The 19,830-nt window shown below is 46.3% G+C and overlaps 1 protein-coding gene across 19 annotated transcripts in view; it reads right to left on the minus strand.

The window, feature by feature from the left end:
- LOC112108532 (zinc finger protein 135-like) overlaps nucleotides 1-19,830 on the minus strand; it is a 361,705-nt gene that overhangs the window by 221,437 nt on the left and 120,438 nt on the right. For 2 of the 19 annotated variants that reach the window (XM_029912199.1, XM_029912198.1), the window contains exon 1: nucleotides 2,079-2,111. The exons of 15 other annotated variants lie outside the window; for them this stretch is intronic. Coding sequence is in view for 1 of the 4 variants with exons in the window: in XM_029912197.1 (XP_029768057.1) it covers nucleotides 14,778-14,791 (14 nt within the window). In the remaining 3 variants the exon portion in view is untranslated. Of the gene's footprint in view, nucleotides 1-2,078; nucleotides 2,112-14,777; nucleotides 14,792-19,830 lie in introns of those variants that run through there. 2 more of the 19 variants (XM_029912197.1, XM_029912200.1) reach the window with 2 other exon arrangements.

Raw genomic sequence — 19,830 nt, forward strand, 5'->3', positions numbered from 1 at the left:
ACTCGCTCATATCCATCCTTTGCAATCTCTCCAGATATCCACTTTGGTGGGATTCCCTTTCAATTTTCAGGTTATTGAAAAATCTCCTGATGCAGCCATATTGGCCGCTGACTATTTTTCCTACCATTTCTTCACATCAGGATAGTTTGCTGCTGTGCCTTAAATATTGTCTCTTTGAGAAAGTATCAGCTCTCTTGAAGTCCTTTTTTGCTTAGATTTTCTTCCCAGGGAACCATACCTACTAATTCTCTAAGTCTGCTTTTTTGAAGTCCATTGTCCTTGTTCTGCTGATCTCAAGTCATACCTTCCCTAGATGCAAAAGAGGTTCCATCCTAACAAATTCAACTACTGCATCCCCATAATCTCCCAGGTGCCCAGTCAAGCAAATCTCTTAAACTTAGTGCTTGAGTTCCATTGACTTTCATGAAATTAAGCACCTGTATAGGTGCTTGGTGACTAGTGATGGTTTGCTGAATTGGGCCTTGAGACCAGAGACAAGACTGACTGGCTTTCCAACTAATGTACAGATCTGCAAACATATGTTTTTAGCTGTACAGGCTAGACAGGAATATTATGAACATCTAGTCTGACTTCCTGTGTCAAACACAGGCCAGAGAACCTCATCCAAAGATTGCTCCATCAATCCCATATCTTGTGGTTGAGCTAGACTATATTTATTAGAAAGAGACATCCAAATGATGAAGACTCCACCACACTCTTGTGTAATGTACTCCATTGACTATGACTGGCCTGAATTCACCCATCTTCAGCTTCTACTCATTGAATCACATTCTGACTTTGGCTGATAGATTAAGGAGCCCTCTGGTATCAGAAATCTTCTCTTCATGTAGGCACCTATGTATTCAAAACATCTCTTCTGGATGAACTTAATAGACTGAGCTCTGTAGTCTCTCAAGTCTTGTCTACACGACGGCTTAAGTTGATGTAAGTTACATTGCTCAGGGGTGTGAAAAACCCAGCCCGCTGAGCAATGTAACTTACAATCAACCTAATGCAGTGTCTATGCTCTCCTGCCGACATAGCTTCCACCTCTCATTGAGGAGAAGTAATTATGTCAACGGGAGAGCATTGATCGCAGGGGTACTGATTTAGCACGGTAGTGAAGCAAAGCTCTTATTCAAAGGCAGATTTTCCAGACCTCAGCTCATTCTTGTGGTACCAGAGAGGTTAAAACTGTGAGTTTCAAAGTGGCCAGACAACTCAGTTAGCAGGGGCTGGATGTCTAACTCCCTTGGGTATCTTTGAAAGTCACAGCCTCAGAGACTTACAAGAGCTTCAAGTGTGTAGTAGTGCATGAAACTGAACCTAAGTCTTCTGATTCCAAGTGCAGTGCCTGAAACACAAGACCCCTCCTCACATTTTTCTACTCTAGTGATGTTCCACAAATAGTACACCCAGATATTAAATTACTGGTACTTCATAAGCCCTCAGTCAGCGCAGAGCCCAATGACTCTCACTGAGAGAAATCATAATTTCACAGAAATCAACCCCCGCCAGGAACAACAGCCTCTTTGCAAGAATTCAGCACACTGGCAAAAGAAAGAAGCACTAGCAGAAACTGGCCACAGCCCCATGACACTGGTCCTTGCCCTTCCTGACTAGTAGAAGAGTGAAGTACACCTTGGTACCTCCTGCTAAAACAACTGGTTGAGGCGGAACGTGGGCAAGATGCAGATAAAGCTCATTTGAAAATCTGGCCACTTAGGCAAAGCTGAGTCATGACTTGAGACACTTGTCCAGCTCTGAGGTCACAAAGTGCTCAGAGGCCCAAGAGGACGGAAGTAACCTCAGGAAGGGTGAAGAGAGAGTGAGTTTGTCTCACTTGAAAACCTTGGTTATGGAAGGGTAGCACCACTGTTGTATCCCTGACTCTGCTGTCCTGTGTGAGGGCATGTGGAAGTGACGGTCTTTCACACACAGGAGCTGGGGACTATACAGACTGACCCCTGAAGCATGGGCGGGGGGAATCATTGAAGAACCCTGCACAGAAAACAACCCAGCTTCTTCTCAGCCCCCCTCCCGCAGCTTCTAATACCAGAGAGGACAGGAATCCTTACCCAGCGAGGTCACAGTCTCATAATTCTCCTGCATCACATCCCTGTAGAGGGCTCTCTGACCCGGGTCCAGCAGAGCCCATTCCTCCTCTGAGAAATACACAGCCACCTCCTCAAAGGTCACTGGCTCCACTGCAGCCATTTCCCTTCCCTGTCTTTCCATGGATTGGATGACCTGGAGCAAAATGTGGATGTTATTCAGCAACCTGTCAGGGCAAGAATAGACTCATAGACTTTAAGGTCAGAAGGTACCATTATGATCTTCTAGTCTGACCTCCTGCACAACGCAGGCCACAGCATCTCACCCACCCACTCCTGTAACAAACCCCTGACCTATGTCTGAGCTACTGAAGTCCTCAACTTGTGGTTTAAAGACTTCAAGGTGCAGCGAATCCTCCAGCAAGTGTGACTGGGGAGGTTTTCAGAAGGGATTTAGTCCATTTCAAACCCTGACTTCCCCCAGACTTTCTCTACCATTCTAGGGGAATGCTAAATTAGTGGCCTACATTTGGATTTAGGTGTCTAAATTATGCTCCTGTATTTAAAGATCCCATCCTTCATCACTTTATTTATAACACAGACCCATCTCCTCCTCCAGGGGACCACTCAGAAGTTTGTGGAATGAGATCCTAAAATTTATAGAATTTAAGGCCTGACAGGACCACTGGATCATCTAGTCTGACTTTCGGTATGTCAGAGACCATGAATTGTTACCCAGTTAACCTTGCATCTCCCGAGAGACCTATGTTTGGCCAAAACATATTTTCTAGAAGTTATCCAGTGTCGATTTGAAGACATCAAGAGAATCTACCATTTCTTTGGTAATTTGTTCCAGTGGTTAATCACCTTATGCTTAATTTCTAATTGGATTTATCTGGCTTCAGCGTCCAGCTACCAGCTTATGTTAGGCCTTTATCCACTAGAGTAAAAAGCCCTTTATTACCACTATTTTCTGTCCCTGAAGGTACTCATACAGTGTAATCAAGTCACCTCCCAGTCTTCCAATATATTTATTTTTTATGATAAACTAAACATATTGAGCTCTTGATGTTTCTCAATGTAAGGATTTTTTCCCCACCCAGGAATCACATTTGTGGCTGTTTCCTACATTCTCTAAAAAGTCTCCAGCAAAAGAGATTTTGCCAGACTAGAGAGAGAACTGTGTCTGACATAGGAATTCCTTCTTTGTCAATGTAAAATGTCTAGTCCAAATTCTTAAAGCACTAGAGCTGATTAAAAAGAAACAATCCTTTTTGTAATGGTAAAATTGTAACTTGCTCTTGTTCCCATTCCCTTTTCATTAACAGACTAATTGACTTCTTATCAGACTTTCCAAAATAAATTTACAGAGGACAGAAACTATAAAGATAAACATAGCAATTGCCAGACTACATGAGAGGCCAGATGCATCTAGTAACTGTGAGGATGTTATAAGCAACTGAAGAGCCTCCTTTAGTCTGAAATTGTGCAGCCAACACTAACTGTCAGTGTCACTCTGTGCTCCAGCTATAATGATTAAAGGATCCACTTTGAGAGATTTCCCCTGACACTGTCCCCAGGGCAGCGCATCCCCCCAGCAGCACAGGGACCAGGCAGAGGCAGGAACTGGCTTTTCCTCTCCCTGCCCCTCACCGTGTCCCAGGAAAGTCTCCCGCTGCCTCTGCCAGTCTCTCCCCTGTCTCCCTCCTGCCCTCACCCCTCGGGCTGGGAGACTCGGTCCCTGGCCCGGGCCGTTCGCTCTCCCGGAGCTGGCTCGGCTCCTGCAGGCGCTCAGGGGGGCAGAGCCTGGGGGGGATCAGAGAGGGCAGCAGCTCTGGGACTCGCAGACCCCCGCCCCCGGGAGCGGAGCTGGGGCGAGGAGGGGCCGTTGGTGCAGAGTCACTTTCCTGCCCGGCCCCAGCCCTTTCCCCCGGGTCTCTCCCCTCACCTGCAGGCTCCGGCTCAGGAGCTGGTGTCGGCAGAGCCCGGGGCTGCCCCAGGGGCTGGTTCCAGCCCCCGGAGAAAGTCCCCCCGGCTGGGCACAGAGGGTTGCTAGGGAAGGGCTTTCCCCGCACAGACCCCGCTGGGAAGCAGCAGCGGCTCAGCCCAGGCTCCCGGCTCACAATGGAGGAGGCGAGGGAGGCTGTAGCAGCTGCAGCGTCTGACCCAGGAAGTTCAACCCTCATCTGCTGAGCAGCAGTAACAGCTGCTGCCCTCCCCTCACTCTGCCTTTGCTACCACCGGACTGTGCTTCCTGCAGAACAGACATAAAGGGGGGAGCCAAGGGCAAACTGGAGGGGTGGGATGGGGCCACTGTGTAGAGTGGGCAGGGGAAGGAGGAGGTCAGATATATGAAACCAAAGGCAGGGTGCAGGAGCTGGGGCTCAGGACGTGGGAGACACTCTCAGCAGCACCCTGTATCTCCATATGGTTTGATGGTTAATTCGCAGTGCAGCCCCCTGCCTGGACAAGGCAGCTGTGTTTTGTGTCTGTGTATGTTTACATGAATTCTGTCAGCTAACATGGACGAAAGATGCAGATCCATGCAGCCTTCACAAATTTGACTTATCTGCTCTTGCTATTGCCTGAGCTGGACGGACCCCCTTTCCTGTAATCTACAGTAAATGTTTTTTCACTGTTTTTAATTATTTGTTTTTATAAGTTATTTTATGCTTTTTATTGTTCTTAGCACTCTATCATTTCACTTGATTAACACTGTCCAGATGAGTGTCATTTGCTACCTTGTTTTTTATAATAAATGATCATAAACAATGTTATTAATATTAACAGTAGTATTAATGTTAATTAATATTAACTGATGGTAGTAGATTAACCAGTCACATCTCACAATATTCTAATGTAAAACTGCCTGTATTTTAATTAATTTGTAATATACAATTTATAAATATAAATATAAAATTCCTCCATAGCACATGCTTATTCTTCATGTTCTAAACTGACTATCGAAACTTCTTCCATTTTCTTTGATGCACCAATGAGGACTGCCTTTTTCAGCTGTTATTTTGCCTCTGTATCCAGCACCCTTGTGCTTTTTTGGTGTGTGCTATAACTAATTTCCAAAATATTCTATATTTTATATGAAATCCATCTGAAAGGAAAATTTCAACTCTAATTATTATTAAATGTTGATATATAGAATTTAAAACTTTAATAATTCCAAAGTAATGATTCATGCACCAACAAATTAAGAATTTTTAAAAATAAATGCATTTTCAATTCTTTCATTGAATCATAGAATATCTGGGTTGGAAGGGACCTCAGGAGGTCATCTAGTATAACCCCTTGTTCAAAGCAAGATCAATCCCCATCTAAGGCCGGGTCCACACTACCCCCCCACTTCGGACTAAGGTACGCAAATTCAGCTACGTTAATAACGTAGCTGAATTCGAAGTACCTTAGTCCGAACTTACCATGGGTCCAGACGCTGCAGGCAGGCTCCCCCGTCGATGCCGCGTACTCCTCTCGCTGAGCTGGAGTACCGGCGTCGACGGCGAGCACTTCCGGGATCGATCCGGGATCGATTTATCGTGTCTAGACAAGACGCGATAAGTCGATCCCAGAACATCGATTGCCTGCCGTCGGACCCGGAGGTAAGTGTAGACGTACCCTAAATCATTTCAGCCAGGGCTTTGTCAAGCCTGACCTTAAAAACCTCTAAGGAAGGACATTCCACCACCTCCCTAGGTAACCCATTCCAGTGCTTCACCAACCTCCTAGTGAAAAGTTTTTCCTAATATCCAACCTAAACCTCCCCACTGCAACTTGAGACCATTACTCCTTGTTCTGTCATCTGCTACCATTGAGAACAGTCTAGATCAGGGGTTCTCAAACTGGGGGTCAGGACCCCTCTGGGGGTTGCGAGGTTATTACATGGGGGGTCACAAGCTGTCAGCCTCCACCCCAAACCCTGCTTTGCCTCTAGCATTTATAATGGTGTTAAATATATTTTAATTTATAAGGGGGGGCACACTCAGGGGCTTGCTATGTGAAAGGGGTCATCAGTACAAAAGTTTGAGAACCACTGGTATAGATCCATCCTCTTTGGAATCCCCTTTCAGGTAGTTGAAAGCAGCTATCAAATCTCCCCTCATTCTTCTCTTTTGCAGACTAAATAATCCCAGTTCCTCAGCCTCTCCTCATAAATCATGTGCTCCAGCCCCCTAATCATTTTTGTTGCCCTCCGCTGGACTCTTTCCAATTTTTCCACATCCTTCTTCTAGTGTGGGGCCCAAAACTGGACACAGTACTCCAGATGAGGCCTCACCAATGTCAAATAGAGGGGAATGATCACATCCCTCGATCTGCTGGCAATGCTCCTATTTATACTGCTCAAAATGCTGTTAGCCTTCTTGGCAACAAGGGCACACTGTTGACTCATATCCAGCACTCCTCCCACTTTAGTGTCATCTGCAAACTTGCTGAGGGTGCAGTCCACGCCATCCTTCAGATCGTTAATGAAGATATTGAACAAAACCGACCTCAGGACCGACCCTTGGGGCACTCCGCTTGACAACGGCTGCCACCTAGACATGGAGCCATTGATCACTAGTAGTACGATGCAGACAGCCTCAGAGCAGTTCCCTACTTTGGCTTATCTGCTGTTCTGATTGCCTGAACTGGGTTCCCTTTCCTGTAATCCACGGCAAATGTGGTTTTCACTCCTTTAAATTATTTATTTAAAATATATACTTATGATTCTTATTGCTTTTAATACTCCATCATTTACTTTAGTTTATGTTCACAGAATCATAAAATAGGGTTGGAAGGGACCTCAGGAGGTCATCTAGTCCAACACCCTGCTCAAAGCAGGACCAATCCCCAACTAAATCATCCCAGCCAGGGTTTTGTCAAGCCTGACCTTAAAAACCTCTAAGGAAGGACATTCCACCACCTCCCTAGGTAACCCATTCCAGTGCTTCACCACCCTCCTACTGAAAAAGTTTTCCCTAATATCCAACCTAAACCTCCCCCACTGCAACTTGAGACCATTACTCCTTGTTCTGTCATCTGCTACCACTGAGAACAGTCTAGATCCATCCCCTTTGGAATCCCTTTTCAGGTAGTTGAAAGCAGCTATCAAATCCCCCCTCATTCTTCTCTTCTGCAGACTAAATAATCCCAGTTCCCTCAGCCTCTCCTCATAAGTCATATACTCCAGCCCCCTAATCATTTTTGTTGCCCTCCGCTGTACTCTTTCCTATTTTTCCACATCCTTCTTGTAGTGTGGGGCCCAAAACTGGACACAGAACTCCAGATGAGGCCTCATCAATGCCGAATAGAGGGGAATGATCACGTCCCTCGATCTGCTGGCAATGCTCCTACTTATCACAACCCAAAATGCCATTAGCCTTCTTGGCAACAAGGGCACACTGTTGACTCATATCCAGCTTCTCATCCACTGTAACCCCTAGGTCCTTTTCTACAGAACTGCTGCCTAGCCACTCAGTCCCTAGTCTGTAGCAGTGCATGGGATTCTTCAATCCTAAATGCAGGACTCTGCACTTGTCCTTGTTGAATCTCTTCAGATTTCTTTTGGCCCAATCCTCTAATTTGTATAGGTCCCTCTGTATCCTATGCCTACCCTCCAGCGTATCTACCACTCCTCTGAGTTTAGTGTCATTTGCAAACTTGCTGAGGTTGCAGTCCACACCATCCTCCAGATCATTAATGAAGATATTGAACAAAACTGGCCCCCAGACAGACCCCGGGAGCACTCCGCTTGACAACGGCTGCCACCTAGACATGGAGCCATTGATAACTACCCGTTGAGCCCAATGATCTAGCCAGCTTTCTATCCACCTTACAGTCCATTCATCCAGCCCATGCTTCTTTAATTTGCTGGCAAGAATACTGTGGGAGACCATATCAAAAGCTTTGCTAAAGTCAAGGAATAATGCGTCCACTGCTTTCCTCTCATCCACAGAGCCAGTTATCTCATCATAGAAGGCAATTAGGTTAGTCATGCATGGCTTGCCCATGGTGAATCCATGCTGACTGTTCCTGATCACTTTCCTCTCCTCTAAGTGCTTCAAAATTGATTCCTTGAGGACCTGCTCCATGATTTTTCCAGGGACTGACGTGAGGCTGACTGGCCTGTAGTTCCCTGGATCCTCCTTTATCTTTGCCTTTTTGTTTCTGGGCCTTTGGGATGCACTAGTTTCATATTTTCAAGGCTTTTTCCAAAACCAGAAAGGCTAAATTTCCTTTCCTTTCATGAAACCTGTAGTTCTCAGCTCATCTCAATGCCAGCAGCTTGTGTTTCAGAAAATCTAGCAATATTGCCATAGTCATGATAAAATCACATGAGTCGGCAACACTGCAGGTTTATTTAGGCTATTACAAGATAGTGTCACTCTGTCAAATTCTGCATTCTGACTAGTTTACTTTTCTGTTTTGCCAAAAACATTTTTAAATTTTTTTAAATTAAATATCCTGTATTCCTTTGCATTGATCTCAGAAAACTAATTTTGCTGCTCTATCACAGCATTTAAAAACATGTGCATATAATGATTCTAACTAATCAATTAGGTTTACATTAGCACATTTCTATGACATAGAACATTGGCAATTGCTGTTTTTTTCTGTGACTGATATCAATTATTTCCCTGACTTCAGTAGTCATTGCAATGTTCACTCCCATGTAGTTATGGATTAAAATAAACCAGATTGTAATAGAAGACTTGCTGTCTGTGGGTTTCTCTTCACTGTAGAATAAACCCAGTTTATGAGCCTGGTATAGACAGCCAGAAAGTGCACCTCTGATAAGAGAGGTAGGGTATAGGAGGATGAGGGAAGTAAGAGATGGCATGGGTGCCCACATCTGCACTATGCAGGGGAGGGGAGGGGGGAAGGAATCATCATTGTAATGGATAACCTGTGAGAACCATATCAGTGAGCTGTACTGATTTGCCTGTCTGATTCAATGTGTTCTATTTCCTCATTGCCAGTTTTATTATAATTTATGGTGCTGATCTGAGACTTTATTAAAAGATTTGTTATGAAATTCCTTCCTCTCTAGTGTGTGCTAAGCACTCACACACCAAAAGATTGAGCAGCACAAATCATTTATTACAAGTTAGCAGCTCGTTCCTCCCAGCTATCTCAATGTGAACTCCTGCCCCCCACCCAAGTATGTCAGTTATAAGAATGGAACTTCCCATGACCAAATCACAATGGACACATCTGTCCATGCACACTTCCACCCATGAATTGTATGGAGTGGTTCATTCCCCACCCAGAATTGCTCATTGACAGCAGGACAATGGTAGTGAGGAGGAGAAACAACTGGATGATCTAGTGGGAGGGGGAAGAGAGGGTGGCACCAGGGCTGGAATTTGCTGCTGCCTACTGGCCATCAGGCCAAGCAGCAGCTCCATCAGTTAGTTCCCTAGTCTGCTGTTGCTCTTCCCACTGCAGCTGTCAGACCTGCTGTCTCACGGAGTGGTCATGAGCAATGCAGGACTGGACTATTACACAGGAAGAATTGGATACGCTTTGGGACTGGAGTAATAGAAATGAGATGAAATTTAATAGTACAAAGTGAAAGGTCACTATGGTCTAATTGCAAGAATTTCTGCTATAACCTGGGGGCTCATCAGTTGTAAACAGCAGAGGAGGAGAGAGACTGGGGTGTTTTAGTTGATAACAGTATAACTATGAGTTACCCATGTGATGTGGTCATGAAAAAGGCAAATACAATGCTAGGATGCATCAGGCAAGATATTTCCAGTAGAGATAGGGATGTATTAATGGCATTGTACAAGACACTGTAAGACCTTCTCTGAAACACTGTGTACAATTCTGGTCACCCATGTTCAAGAAAGATTAATTCAAAGTGGGACAGGTGCAGAGAAAGGCTGGTAGGATGCTCAGAGAAATGAAGACTCTGTCTCACAAAAGTAGACTGAAACGGCTTGGCTTGTTTAGCCTAGAGAAACAAAGGCTGAGAGGGGACCGGAATTCTCTGTACAAATACATCGGGGGATGAACAACAGGGACAGGGAAGAGGTATTTAAGCTGAAAGATGTTGGCAGAAGAACAAATGAGGATGAACTGGCCATGTACAAATTTAGTCTGGAAATGAGAAGGTTTCTATCCATCAGAGGAGTGAGGATCTGTAAGAGAGTAGAGCAGTGGAGAAAACAACCTAACTAGCTTGAAGATGGGGCTTGAACAGGATGATATGACAGGACTGTCTGAAATAGCAGGGGACTGAACTTGATGTCCCAGGAGGTCCCTTCCTATGTCTTATGTTCGCTTATGACAGGGGTAGGCAACCAAAGGCGGCACGCGAGCTGATTTTCAGTAGCACTCACAGTGCCCTGGTCCTGGCCACCGGTCTGGGGGGCAGGGCCGGCTCTAGCGTTTTTGCCGCCCCAAGCAGGAAAAAAAAAAAAAAAAAAAAAGCTGTGATCGCGATCGGCGGCAGCTCTACCGCTGCTTCATTCTACGGTGGCAATTTGGCGGCAGGTCCTTCGCTCCTAGAGGGAGTAACGGCCCCGCTGCCAAATTGCCGCCAAATGGCCGGACGTGCCGCCCCCCTCTTCACTGGCCGCCCCAGGCACCTGCTTGCTACTCTGGTGCCTGGACCCGGCCCTGCCGGGGGGCTCTGCATTTTAATTTAATTTTAAATGAAGCTTCTTAAACATTTTAAAAACCTTATTTACTTACATAGAACAATAGTTTAGTTATATATTATAGACTTATAGAAAGAGACCTTCTAAAAACATTAAAATGTATTATTGGCACACGAAACCTTAAATCAGAGTGAATAAATGAAGACTCAGCACACACTTCTGAAAGGTTGCCGACCCCTGGCTTATGACCTTGCAAGTGCTCTGGACTCAATACTAACACAGCTGCTACAGTGGATTTAATATCTAGGTTGTCCTTCAAAATACTTTATTGCTAGTGTCAGTGTAAGAAAAAGCACACAGCAATACATATATGCGTGTGCTGCCTGCAATCCTGGGCATTACTCTGTTTGTCCTAATATTCCCTGCTGTGAATACCATGGTCCTGTGCACACCATGCCACAATACCTCACAATTTGCATGTTTAATTTTGTCTCCCACTTACAGGGGCGGCTCTATGTTTTTTGCCGCCCCAAGCACAGCGGGCCGGCGGCTTTCTGGGATCCGCCTGTGGGCGGTCTGCCGGTCACGCGGATTCGGCGGCATGGCTGCGGGAGGTCCGCTGGTGCTGCGCCATCGGCGTCCCCGCCGCTGAATTGCCGCTGAAGCTGTGGGACCGGCAGACCTCCTGCAGGCGCGCCACCGAAAGCCGCCTGCATGCCGCCCTCACAGCGACCGGCAGGCCGCCCCCCGCAGCTTGCCACCCCAGGCACGCGCTTGCTGCGCTGGTGCCTGGAGCCGCCCCTGCCCACTTAGAACCTGGGTAAGGGGTGGGAAAGAGGAAGGGGCACTAGGGTCAATGGAACTTCTGCAGAGCCTGACCCAGAGCGGACATCATATTTAGTTAGACTGGTCAAAAGCAGGCAAAGTCTGACCTTCTTTTGTACCATAGCAACTAAATTCTGTGATCTTAAAGGCTCCCTTCTCACACTCAGAGTGCTGTGTTTATCAGCTGCTGTTTATCAGCTGCTGTTTCTACAGTATCATTGATTTGATTCTTATGCTTTTTGCTTAACGTGGTACATTTTGCTGGTAAAGGCTTAGTCACCAAGTACAATCCCTGCAACACAGTTGCCTTAGTTGGTGCTTTCTTTACTTTGGAATTGTTCGAAAAGGCAGAAAAATATTTGTCTCCGTGGTTGCTTTAAAATTTCTGTGGAATACAGCAGACCTCTGTCATTCTTTGTCAAAAACAAAACAAAACACCAACTTTTCACATAAGTATCCAAAGTACCCTTCACTAAAACTTCAGGAAAAAAAAAGTGTGAGGGGGGTGGAAAGCAACCAATTAACCCTGTGATGTCATGTTAAAGTACAAACTAACAGCAGCAAATTTAGCAAACTATAGGGTTACCATACGTCCGGATTTCCCCAGACATGTCCGGCTTTTTGGTACTCAAATCCCCGTCCGGGGGGAATTGCCAAAAAGCCGAACATGTCCAGGGAAATAGGGAGGCAGCATAAGCCAGGGTCCGCCCGACCCCAGCACGACCCGCAGGGTCCGCAGCGCAGCCCAGCCGCCCGGCTACATTGTAACAAGCTCGGGCAGGGGAAGGGGGGGTGCAGCCGCAGAAGGCGGCGAAGGGGCCGCTGCTGCCCCCGGATGCCGGGCGGACCGCGCGCCCCAGCCGAGCCCACAGGACCATGGGGCGGCTGGGCCCAGCCAATGGCTTGGGCTTCCCTCGTGGGCGGAGACTCCCCGGCCACTGGGGGACCCTTCCTGCAGCCCCAACACCCCGCGCGGCAGGAAGGAGGCTGCGGGGCGGGGAGTGCGGCATGTGCTGGGGCTGCAGGGACCCGCACTGCCCCGGTCGCCGCTGAGCATCTGAAGCCCCAGCCAGGCAGAGGCTGCCGGGTGAGCGGGGGAGCAGGGCAGGCGGGGGGGGGGGGGTGCAGAGGCTGCAGGGAGAGGAGGAGCAGGGCAGACAGGGGAATAGAGGCTGCAGGGGCAGGTGGGCGCAGAGGCAGGGCAGATGGGGGGCGCAGAGGCTGCAGGGGCGGGGGGTGCAGGGGCTGCAGGGCGAGTGGGGAGCAGGGGGCACAGAGGCTGCAGGGGCAGGGGGTGCAGGGGCTGCAGGGCAAGTGGGGAGCAGGGAAGCACTTAGAAACCCCCAACCAAGATCAGAGCAGGAGGGAGGAGGGGGAATGCGGGGTGCTCAGAGGAGGGGGCAGAGTTGGGGCAGGGACTTTGGGGAAGGGGTTGGAATGGGGGCGGGGAAGGGGTGGGATTGGGGCAGGGCCGGGGGTGGGGCCGGGGTCGGGGAAGCGGCGGAGTTGGGGCGGGGCCGGGGCCCTGTGGAGTGTCCTCTTTTTTAAATGTTTGAATATGGTAACCCTAGCAAACTAAGAAGAAGTAGAAGACGGCGGCAATATAATTAGCTCTGCTCAAAGAACAGGGCTCCCTGGATTAAAACAGTTGGGAACCCTTACCCCTAGTTTTTATCCTAGCTCTGGGAGGAAAGTAAGGGTGGTTATCTGCACTTGCAAACCCTGAATTTGTTCCCCCAGTATCTGTTGCTTTTGTTTGCATGCCAAATGGATTGCAGGATTGCTCTTCTCTGCTGCAGTTAACTGTTTCTAGGCAACTCCATGTGTTAATGCATTCATTCTAGATGTTAACTTACTCATTCTCCATTTTCCATTTTGAAACTCTTTTTTCTCCACTCCCCTGCAACTAAGTTGCAGCTCCTGTCTCTTAAGGTGGTCTGCTTTTAACTCCAAACCCTGTAATGCCAAATTATCTTTAACCACCACTAACTCCCATTTACAATCCTTCAGTTGCTTTTCCTGGAGCAACACCATGCTTGAAAGATTACTGGCAGCTTTCTATAATGCTGCCTTTATTACATCTTTCTCTGGTTTTGGCTTCATGCCTTTACAATACACTTCAAACCCCTTACAAGCAGATTCAAGTGCCTCCTTTCCCTGAAAGGCATATGGGCATGGACTTGTTTTGCTACCAACTTACCAAGGAGGATGGGTGCCTCAACTAGCCCCCAGGGGTGGCTCTATGTATTTTGCTGCCCCAAGAACGGCAGTCAGGCAGCCTTCGGCGGCATGCCTGTGGGAGGTCCGCTGGTAACGCAGATTCGGCGGCATGCCTGCGGGAGGTCCGCCAGTCCCGCACCTTCGTCGTACCCGCTGTCGAATTGCCGCCGAAACCACGGGACTGGCGGACCTCCCGCAGGCACGCCGCTGAAGGCAGTCTGACTGCCACCCTCACAGTGACCGGCAGGCCGCCCCCCCGCGGCTTGCCGCCCCAGGCACGCACTTGGTGCGCTGGTGTCTGGAGCTGCCCCTGCTAGCCCCCACCCTTCAGGGTCTCCTTCCTTGATGTTTGGAGTAGTCATTCTGCCACTAGGTGACAAATTTTGGCTAGAAGAAGGGCACGGGTATTCTGTTATTATTCACTGTGTGAAACTCAATCAATTCGGCCCAAACGACCTTAGGGTGCCTGCATGTCTCCACCGAATCTGTTACCCACATAATTTACGACTCCACCCATACCCTCCCGCTTAGGTACTCAGGGCATAATATAGGGCTCCCACCCCTACCCATCCTCGTGGGTACTCAGGGTACAAGGGACCCAACTTTACCCCTTTGTGGGCTCCAGGCAAACACCCATTCCCAGTTGACTCAGCGCAAACACCCATTTTCAGTGGACTCAGGGCTCTTTGGGTTTGTGAGGCCTTTTCCCAGTGAAAGAGCCTTCACACAGTGAATATCCTTATACACGTACAAGTATTTATTAACAATGAGCAACAAAGCAACAGAATACACACACCAAGCACTCCCAATAAAACAGATATATGTCTACTGATGGCCAGTCAGGGTTGTGTTGTCTGGGGCACCGGCTTCTAAACAGTCTGGTCATGCAGGGGTTAAAAAGTTCTAGTAGCTTTGGTCTTGAGCTGTACCCCAGAGTTAAGTTCCAATGAACTTGTTTTCTGACCCTCATTATGTAGTTAAAATGAGACTCTCTCTTATTTATGCCTTAACCAGTTATTTAACTTAAAACATAGCTATGCAAAAACCACTAACCAATCATTCTCACGATACAGGGGTTCACGTACCTAAGACCGCCTACTCATTAGCCTTTTTATTTTTCAAAGTTCATAAAAACTTCTGAAGGTCTACTTATCTTTATGCTTCGTTAGTGGGATACACTTGGAACCGCAAAAGCTCATACTTTTTATTATTAGAAAGAAGCTGCAGAAACGAAAGGTTAGCTTTTCCATTCTCTCCCATTCTCATGATTTTGTGAATATCTATCTATCTCCTGTTAGTAGGGCTGTAGCTGCAGCTGATACTTTTTTATCTGTCCATATCAAGGCTGAATTCTCCTGACTCTATAGTTTTTGTTTCCAATTTAGGATGACTGAGCATACAAGATGGCTGCGGGTTATGCTAAGGCCATACACAAGAAGGCTGTGGGTCATGTTAAGTCCAGGCCTCTCGTTACACTCTGACTTGCATGCTATGCCTCTCTTAATGCAAGCTAAAATTGCATTTGCTTTTTTTGCAACAGCATTACATTATTGACCCATGTTGACTTTGTGATCCAGCACAACTCTCAGAGTGGCTTATGTTCAGTGATTCCATGATACCACAATTCAAGTTAAACAAACTGGATTCCCCTTTATAGTCCAGTGACTGCAATTACACTGATCTCTGTTTTACACATCTTTATCATTAGTTTGTACAAACAGACTACCATTACAGCGACATATATTATTAGTAGAATCATAGAATATCAGGGTTGGAAGGGACCTCAGGAGGTCATCTAGTCCAACCCCCTGCTCAAAGCAGGACCAATTCCCAACTAAATCATCCCAGCCAGGGCTTTGTCAAGCCGGGCCTTAAAAACCTCCAAGGAAGGAGATTCCACCACCTCCCTAGGTAACGCATTCCAGTGCTTCACCACCCTCCTAGTGAAATAGTGTTTCCTAATATCCAACCTAGACCTCCCCCACTGCAACTTGAGACTATTGCTCCTTGTTCTGTCATCTGCCACCACTGAGAACAGCCGAGCTCCATCCTCTTTGGAACCCCGCTTCAGGTAGTTGAAAGCAGCTACCAAATCCCCCCTCCTTCTTCTCTTCTGGAGACTAAACAATCCCAGTTCCCTCAGCCTCTCCTCATAAGTCATGTGCTCCAGACCCCTAATCATTTTTGTTGCCCTCTGCTGGACTCTTTCCAATTTTTCCACATCCTTCTTCTAGTGTGGGGCCCAAAACTGGACACAGTACTCCAGATGAGGCCTCACCAATGCCGAATAGAGGGAAACTATCACGTTCCTCGATCTGCTGGCAATGCCCCTACTTATACAGCCCAAAATGCCGTTAGCCTTCTTGGCAACAAGAGCACACTGTTGACTCATATCCAGCTTCTCATCCACTGTGACCCCTACGTCCTTTTCTGCAGAACTGCTACCTAGCCATTCGGTCCCTAGTCTGTAGCAGTGCATAGGATTCTTCCGTCCTAAGTGTAGGACTCTGCACTTGTCCTTGTTGAACCTCATCAGGTTTTTTTTGGCCCAATCCTCTAATTTGTCTAGGTGCCTCTGTATCCGATCCCTACCCTCCAGTGTATCTACCACGCCTCCCAGTTTAGTGTCATCTGCAAACTTGCTGAGAGTGCAGTCCACACCATCCTCCAGATCATTAATAAAGATATTAAACAAAACCGGCCCCAGGACCAACCCTTGGGGCACTCCGCTTGAAACCGGCTGCCAACTAGACATGGAGCCATTGATCACTAGTAGTACTATTTCCCCCCAAACTCACTCAATCAGGAGGTGAGAGAGGCAAAAAGAAACGGAGTTCTCCAGAGAGATTGTTGGAGTGGCCAGGGACAGTGTATCTATGGCAAAAAACACTGGAGAAAGACAGGGAGATTCAGCAACAACTCCTGGAGGAAATACAGAGCCAGTATGCTCAGCTTCAGCACATGCTGCTCTTAGGGTATGTTGACCTATGGCCTTGTCTCATGTATAGTCTTAGCTTGCTATATGTAAAGGGACACTATCTGGATATAATATTGAAAGTGTGTGTTGCTTACTAGGGTGAAATATAATAGGGAGCAAGTAGAAGGCCACAAATAACACTGGTTTACAATTTTTGAGAAGTCGTCTGCTTCAGAGATAAAATGTGCTATTTATTATGTATTTTGATGTGCTGAATTCAAATATGACAATTAAAACAACTGATTGGCTACTGTTTCTAAGATATTTAAGTTTTTACATTTTATGTCTATGTATATTGTGTAGATAGTAGAGTTTTAATCATAAATTGTAAACCTAGGTCTTTTCATGTGTTTATGGTTGCTTTATATGATAATATTTCACCTGTCCTGTTTATGTAACACTTTAAAAATCAGCAAAAGGGTTATATAAATAAAATTTATTATGAAACAAAAGGCAAAAAACTATTATGTACATAGTTTAGACCTATTCAGTGTCTACTCGGCGCTTCTTGGCTTGTCTCTTGTATTCATTAAATGGAGCATCTCTTGTCACTGTCCAGCAATAGTCTGCAAGCATTGCTGGGCTCCATTTGCCCTGATAGCGTTTCTCCATTGTTGCAATGTCCTGGTGAAATCGCTCGCCGTGCTCGTCGCTCACTGCTCCGCAGTTCGGTGGAAAAAAATCTAGATGAGAGTGCAAAAAATGTTTCTTTAGTGACATGTTGCAACCAAGGCTTTTGTATGCCTCGAGGAGGTTTTCCACCAACAACCTGTAGTTGTCTGCCTTGTTGTTACCGAGAAAATTTATTGCCACTAACTGGAAGGCTTTCCATGCTGTCTTTTCCTTGCCACGCAGTGCATGGTCAAATGCATCATCTCGAAGAAGTTCACGAATCTGAGGACCAACAAAGACACCTTCCTTTATCTTAGCTTCACTTAACCTTGGAAATTTTCCACGGAGGTACTTGAAAGCTGCTTGTGTTTTGTCAATGGCCTTGACAAAGTTCTTCATCAGACCCAGCTTGATGTGTAAGGGTGGTAACAAAATCTTCCTTGATTCAACAAGTGGTGGATGCTGAACACTTTTCCTCCCAGGCTCCAATGACTGTCGGAGTGGCCAATCTTTCCTGATGTAGTGGGAATCTCTTGCACGACTATCCCTTTCGCAGAGAAAACAGCAGTACTTTGTGTATCCAGTCTGCAGACCAAGCAAGAGAGCAACAACCTTCAAATCACCACAAAGCTGCCACTGATGTTGGTCATAGTTTATGCACCTCAAAAGTTGTTTCATGTTGTCATAGGTTTCCTTCATATGGACTGCATGACCAACTGGAATTGATGGCAAAACATTGCCATTATGCAGTAAAACAGCTTTAAGACTCGTCTTCGATGAATCAATGAACAGTCTCCACTCATCTGGATCGTGAACGATGTTGAGGGCTGCCATCATACCATCGATGTTGTTGCAGGCTACAAGATCACCTTCCATGAAGAAGAATGGGACAAGATCCTTTTGACGGTCATGGAACATGGAAACCCTAACATCACCTGCCAGGAGATTCCACTGCTGTAGTCTGGAGCCCAACAGCTCTGCCTTACTCTTGGGTAGTTCCAAATCCCTGACAAGGTCATTCAGTTCACCTTGTGTTATGAGGTGTGGTTCAGAGGAGGAGGATGGGAGAAAATGTGGGTCCTGTGACATTGATGGTTCAGGACCAGAAGTTTCATCCTCTTCCTCTTCCTCTTCCTCGTCTGACTCAAGTGAGAATGATTCTGTTGCATCAGGAACCGGCAGTCCTTCTCCGTGGGGTACTGGGCGTATAGCTGATGGAATGTTTGGATAGTGCACAGTCCACTTTTTCTTCTTTGACACACCTTTCCCAACCGGAGGCACCATGCAGAAGTAACAATTGCTGGTATAATCTGTTGGCTCTCTCCAAATCATTGGCACTGCAAAAGGCATAGATTTCCTTTTCCTGTTCAACCACTGGCGAAGATTTGTTGCACAAGTGTTGCAGCATATGTGTGGGGCCCACCTCTTGTCCTGATCTCCAATTTTGCAGCCAAAATAAAGGTGATAGGCTTTCTTAACCATAGTGGTTATACTGCGCTTTTGTGTTGCAAAAGTCACTTCACCACAAACATAGCAGAAGTTATCTGCACAAGTACGAGGCATCTCTGCTCACTTTGGCTAAACAGAAATGTGTCCCTTTGCAAAATCAAACACTGACAAATAAGAGAGCATGACACTGTATGATTTCTAGAGCTGATATAGGGCAATTTGTTCAGCAGAGTGATGTAAGCTTCGTTATGATTGCATCATCCATGACTTCTAGGAATAACATGATGCAATTCATATCATGTATGATGCAATACCAGTTCAGATTGCATCATTCATTGTTTTGCCTAAAAAGCAAGTACTGTCCAAACCCAGTCATAGATTTATTCATAGATCCAGTCAAAGATGTATTTTAGTCATTTCTGGTTTAAATTGAGATCCCTTCCCTTTATAACTCACTTATCCTCCGCCATTCCCAAGTCAAGGGTCATATATACTGACCCAATAGCATATCTTGAAAACTAGAGCCAATCAACAATTTTAAGCATCATTTTCGTTCTCAGTGACCCAGAATTAGTAAAGTTTGACTACATTTATTTCAGAAGCATTTTGGCTGTAGAGCAGTGGATTATTAGTCTGGGCTATGGATAATGGTTTGTTTTATTAGTACAAGGCCTGGAGTGAGTAGTTATGCTGAGCCTGAGATTTTAGCTAAAAATTTGCAGGCCCAAGAAGTTAACCCCAGGGCATCAATTCTGCACTCTCATTCTGAGAGACAAACAAATGACAACAAATGTACAGACATACTGCAGAATTACAGAAGTAATTCTGAGACAAGGAGTTGGTGGGGCACTTTAGCAATCTGGTAACTAGGCAGCAAATAGGCAGTTAGAACATATTAGCATATAGGAATTATTAAGACATGCTTGATGCAAATTATTAATATTAATGATTGGAAGTGTAATTATGGACACTTGTATCGATAATGGGTAGGCATTAATCCTGTTATGCACATGGAAAGTGATCAAATATGGTTCAATAGCCAACTGGTTACATAAAAGATAGTGTGATGAGGCATCTGCCTCACACTGGCAGATAA

This window comes from Terrapene carolina, unplaced genomic scaffold (genome assembly GCF_002925995.2).
Source record: "Terrapene carolina triunguis isolate 2854851 unplaced genomic scaffold, T_m_triunguis-2.0 Scaffold192, whole genome shotgun sequence".
Lineage (NCBI taxonomy): Eukaryota > Metazoa > Chordata > Testudines > Emydidae > Terrapene > Terrapene triunguis.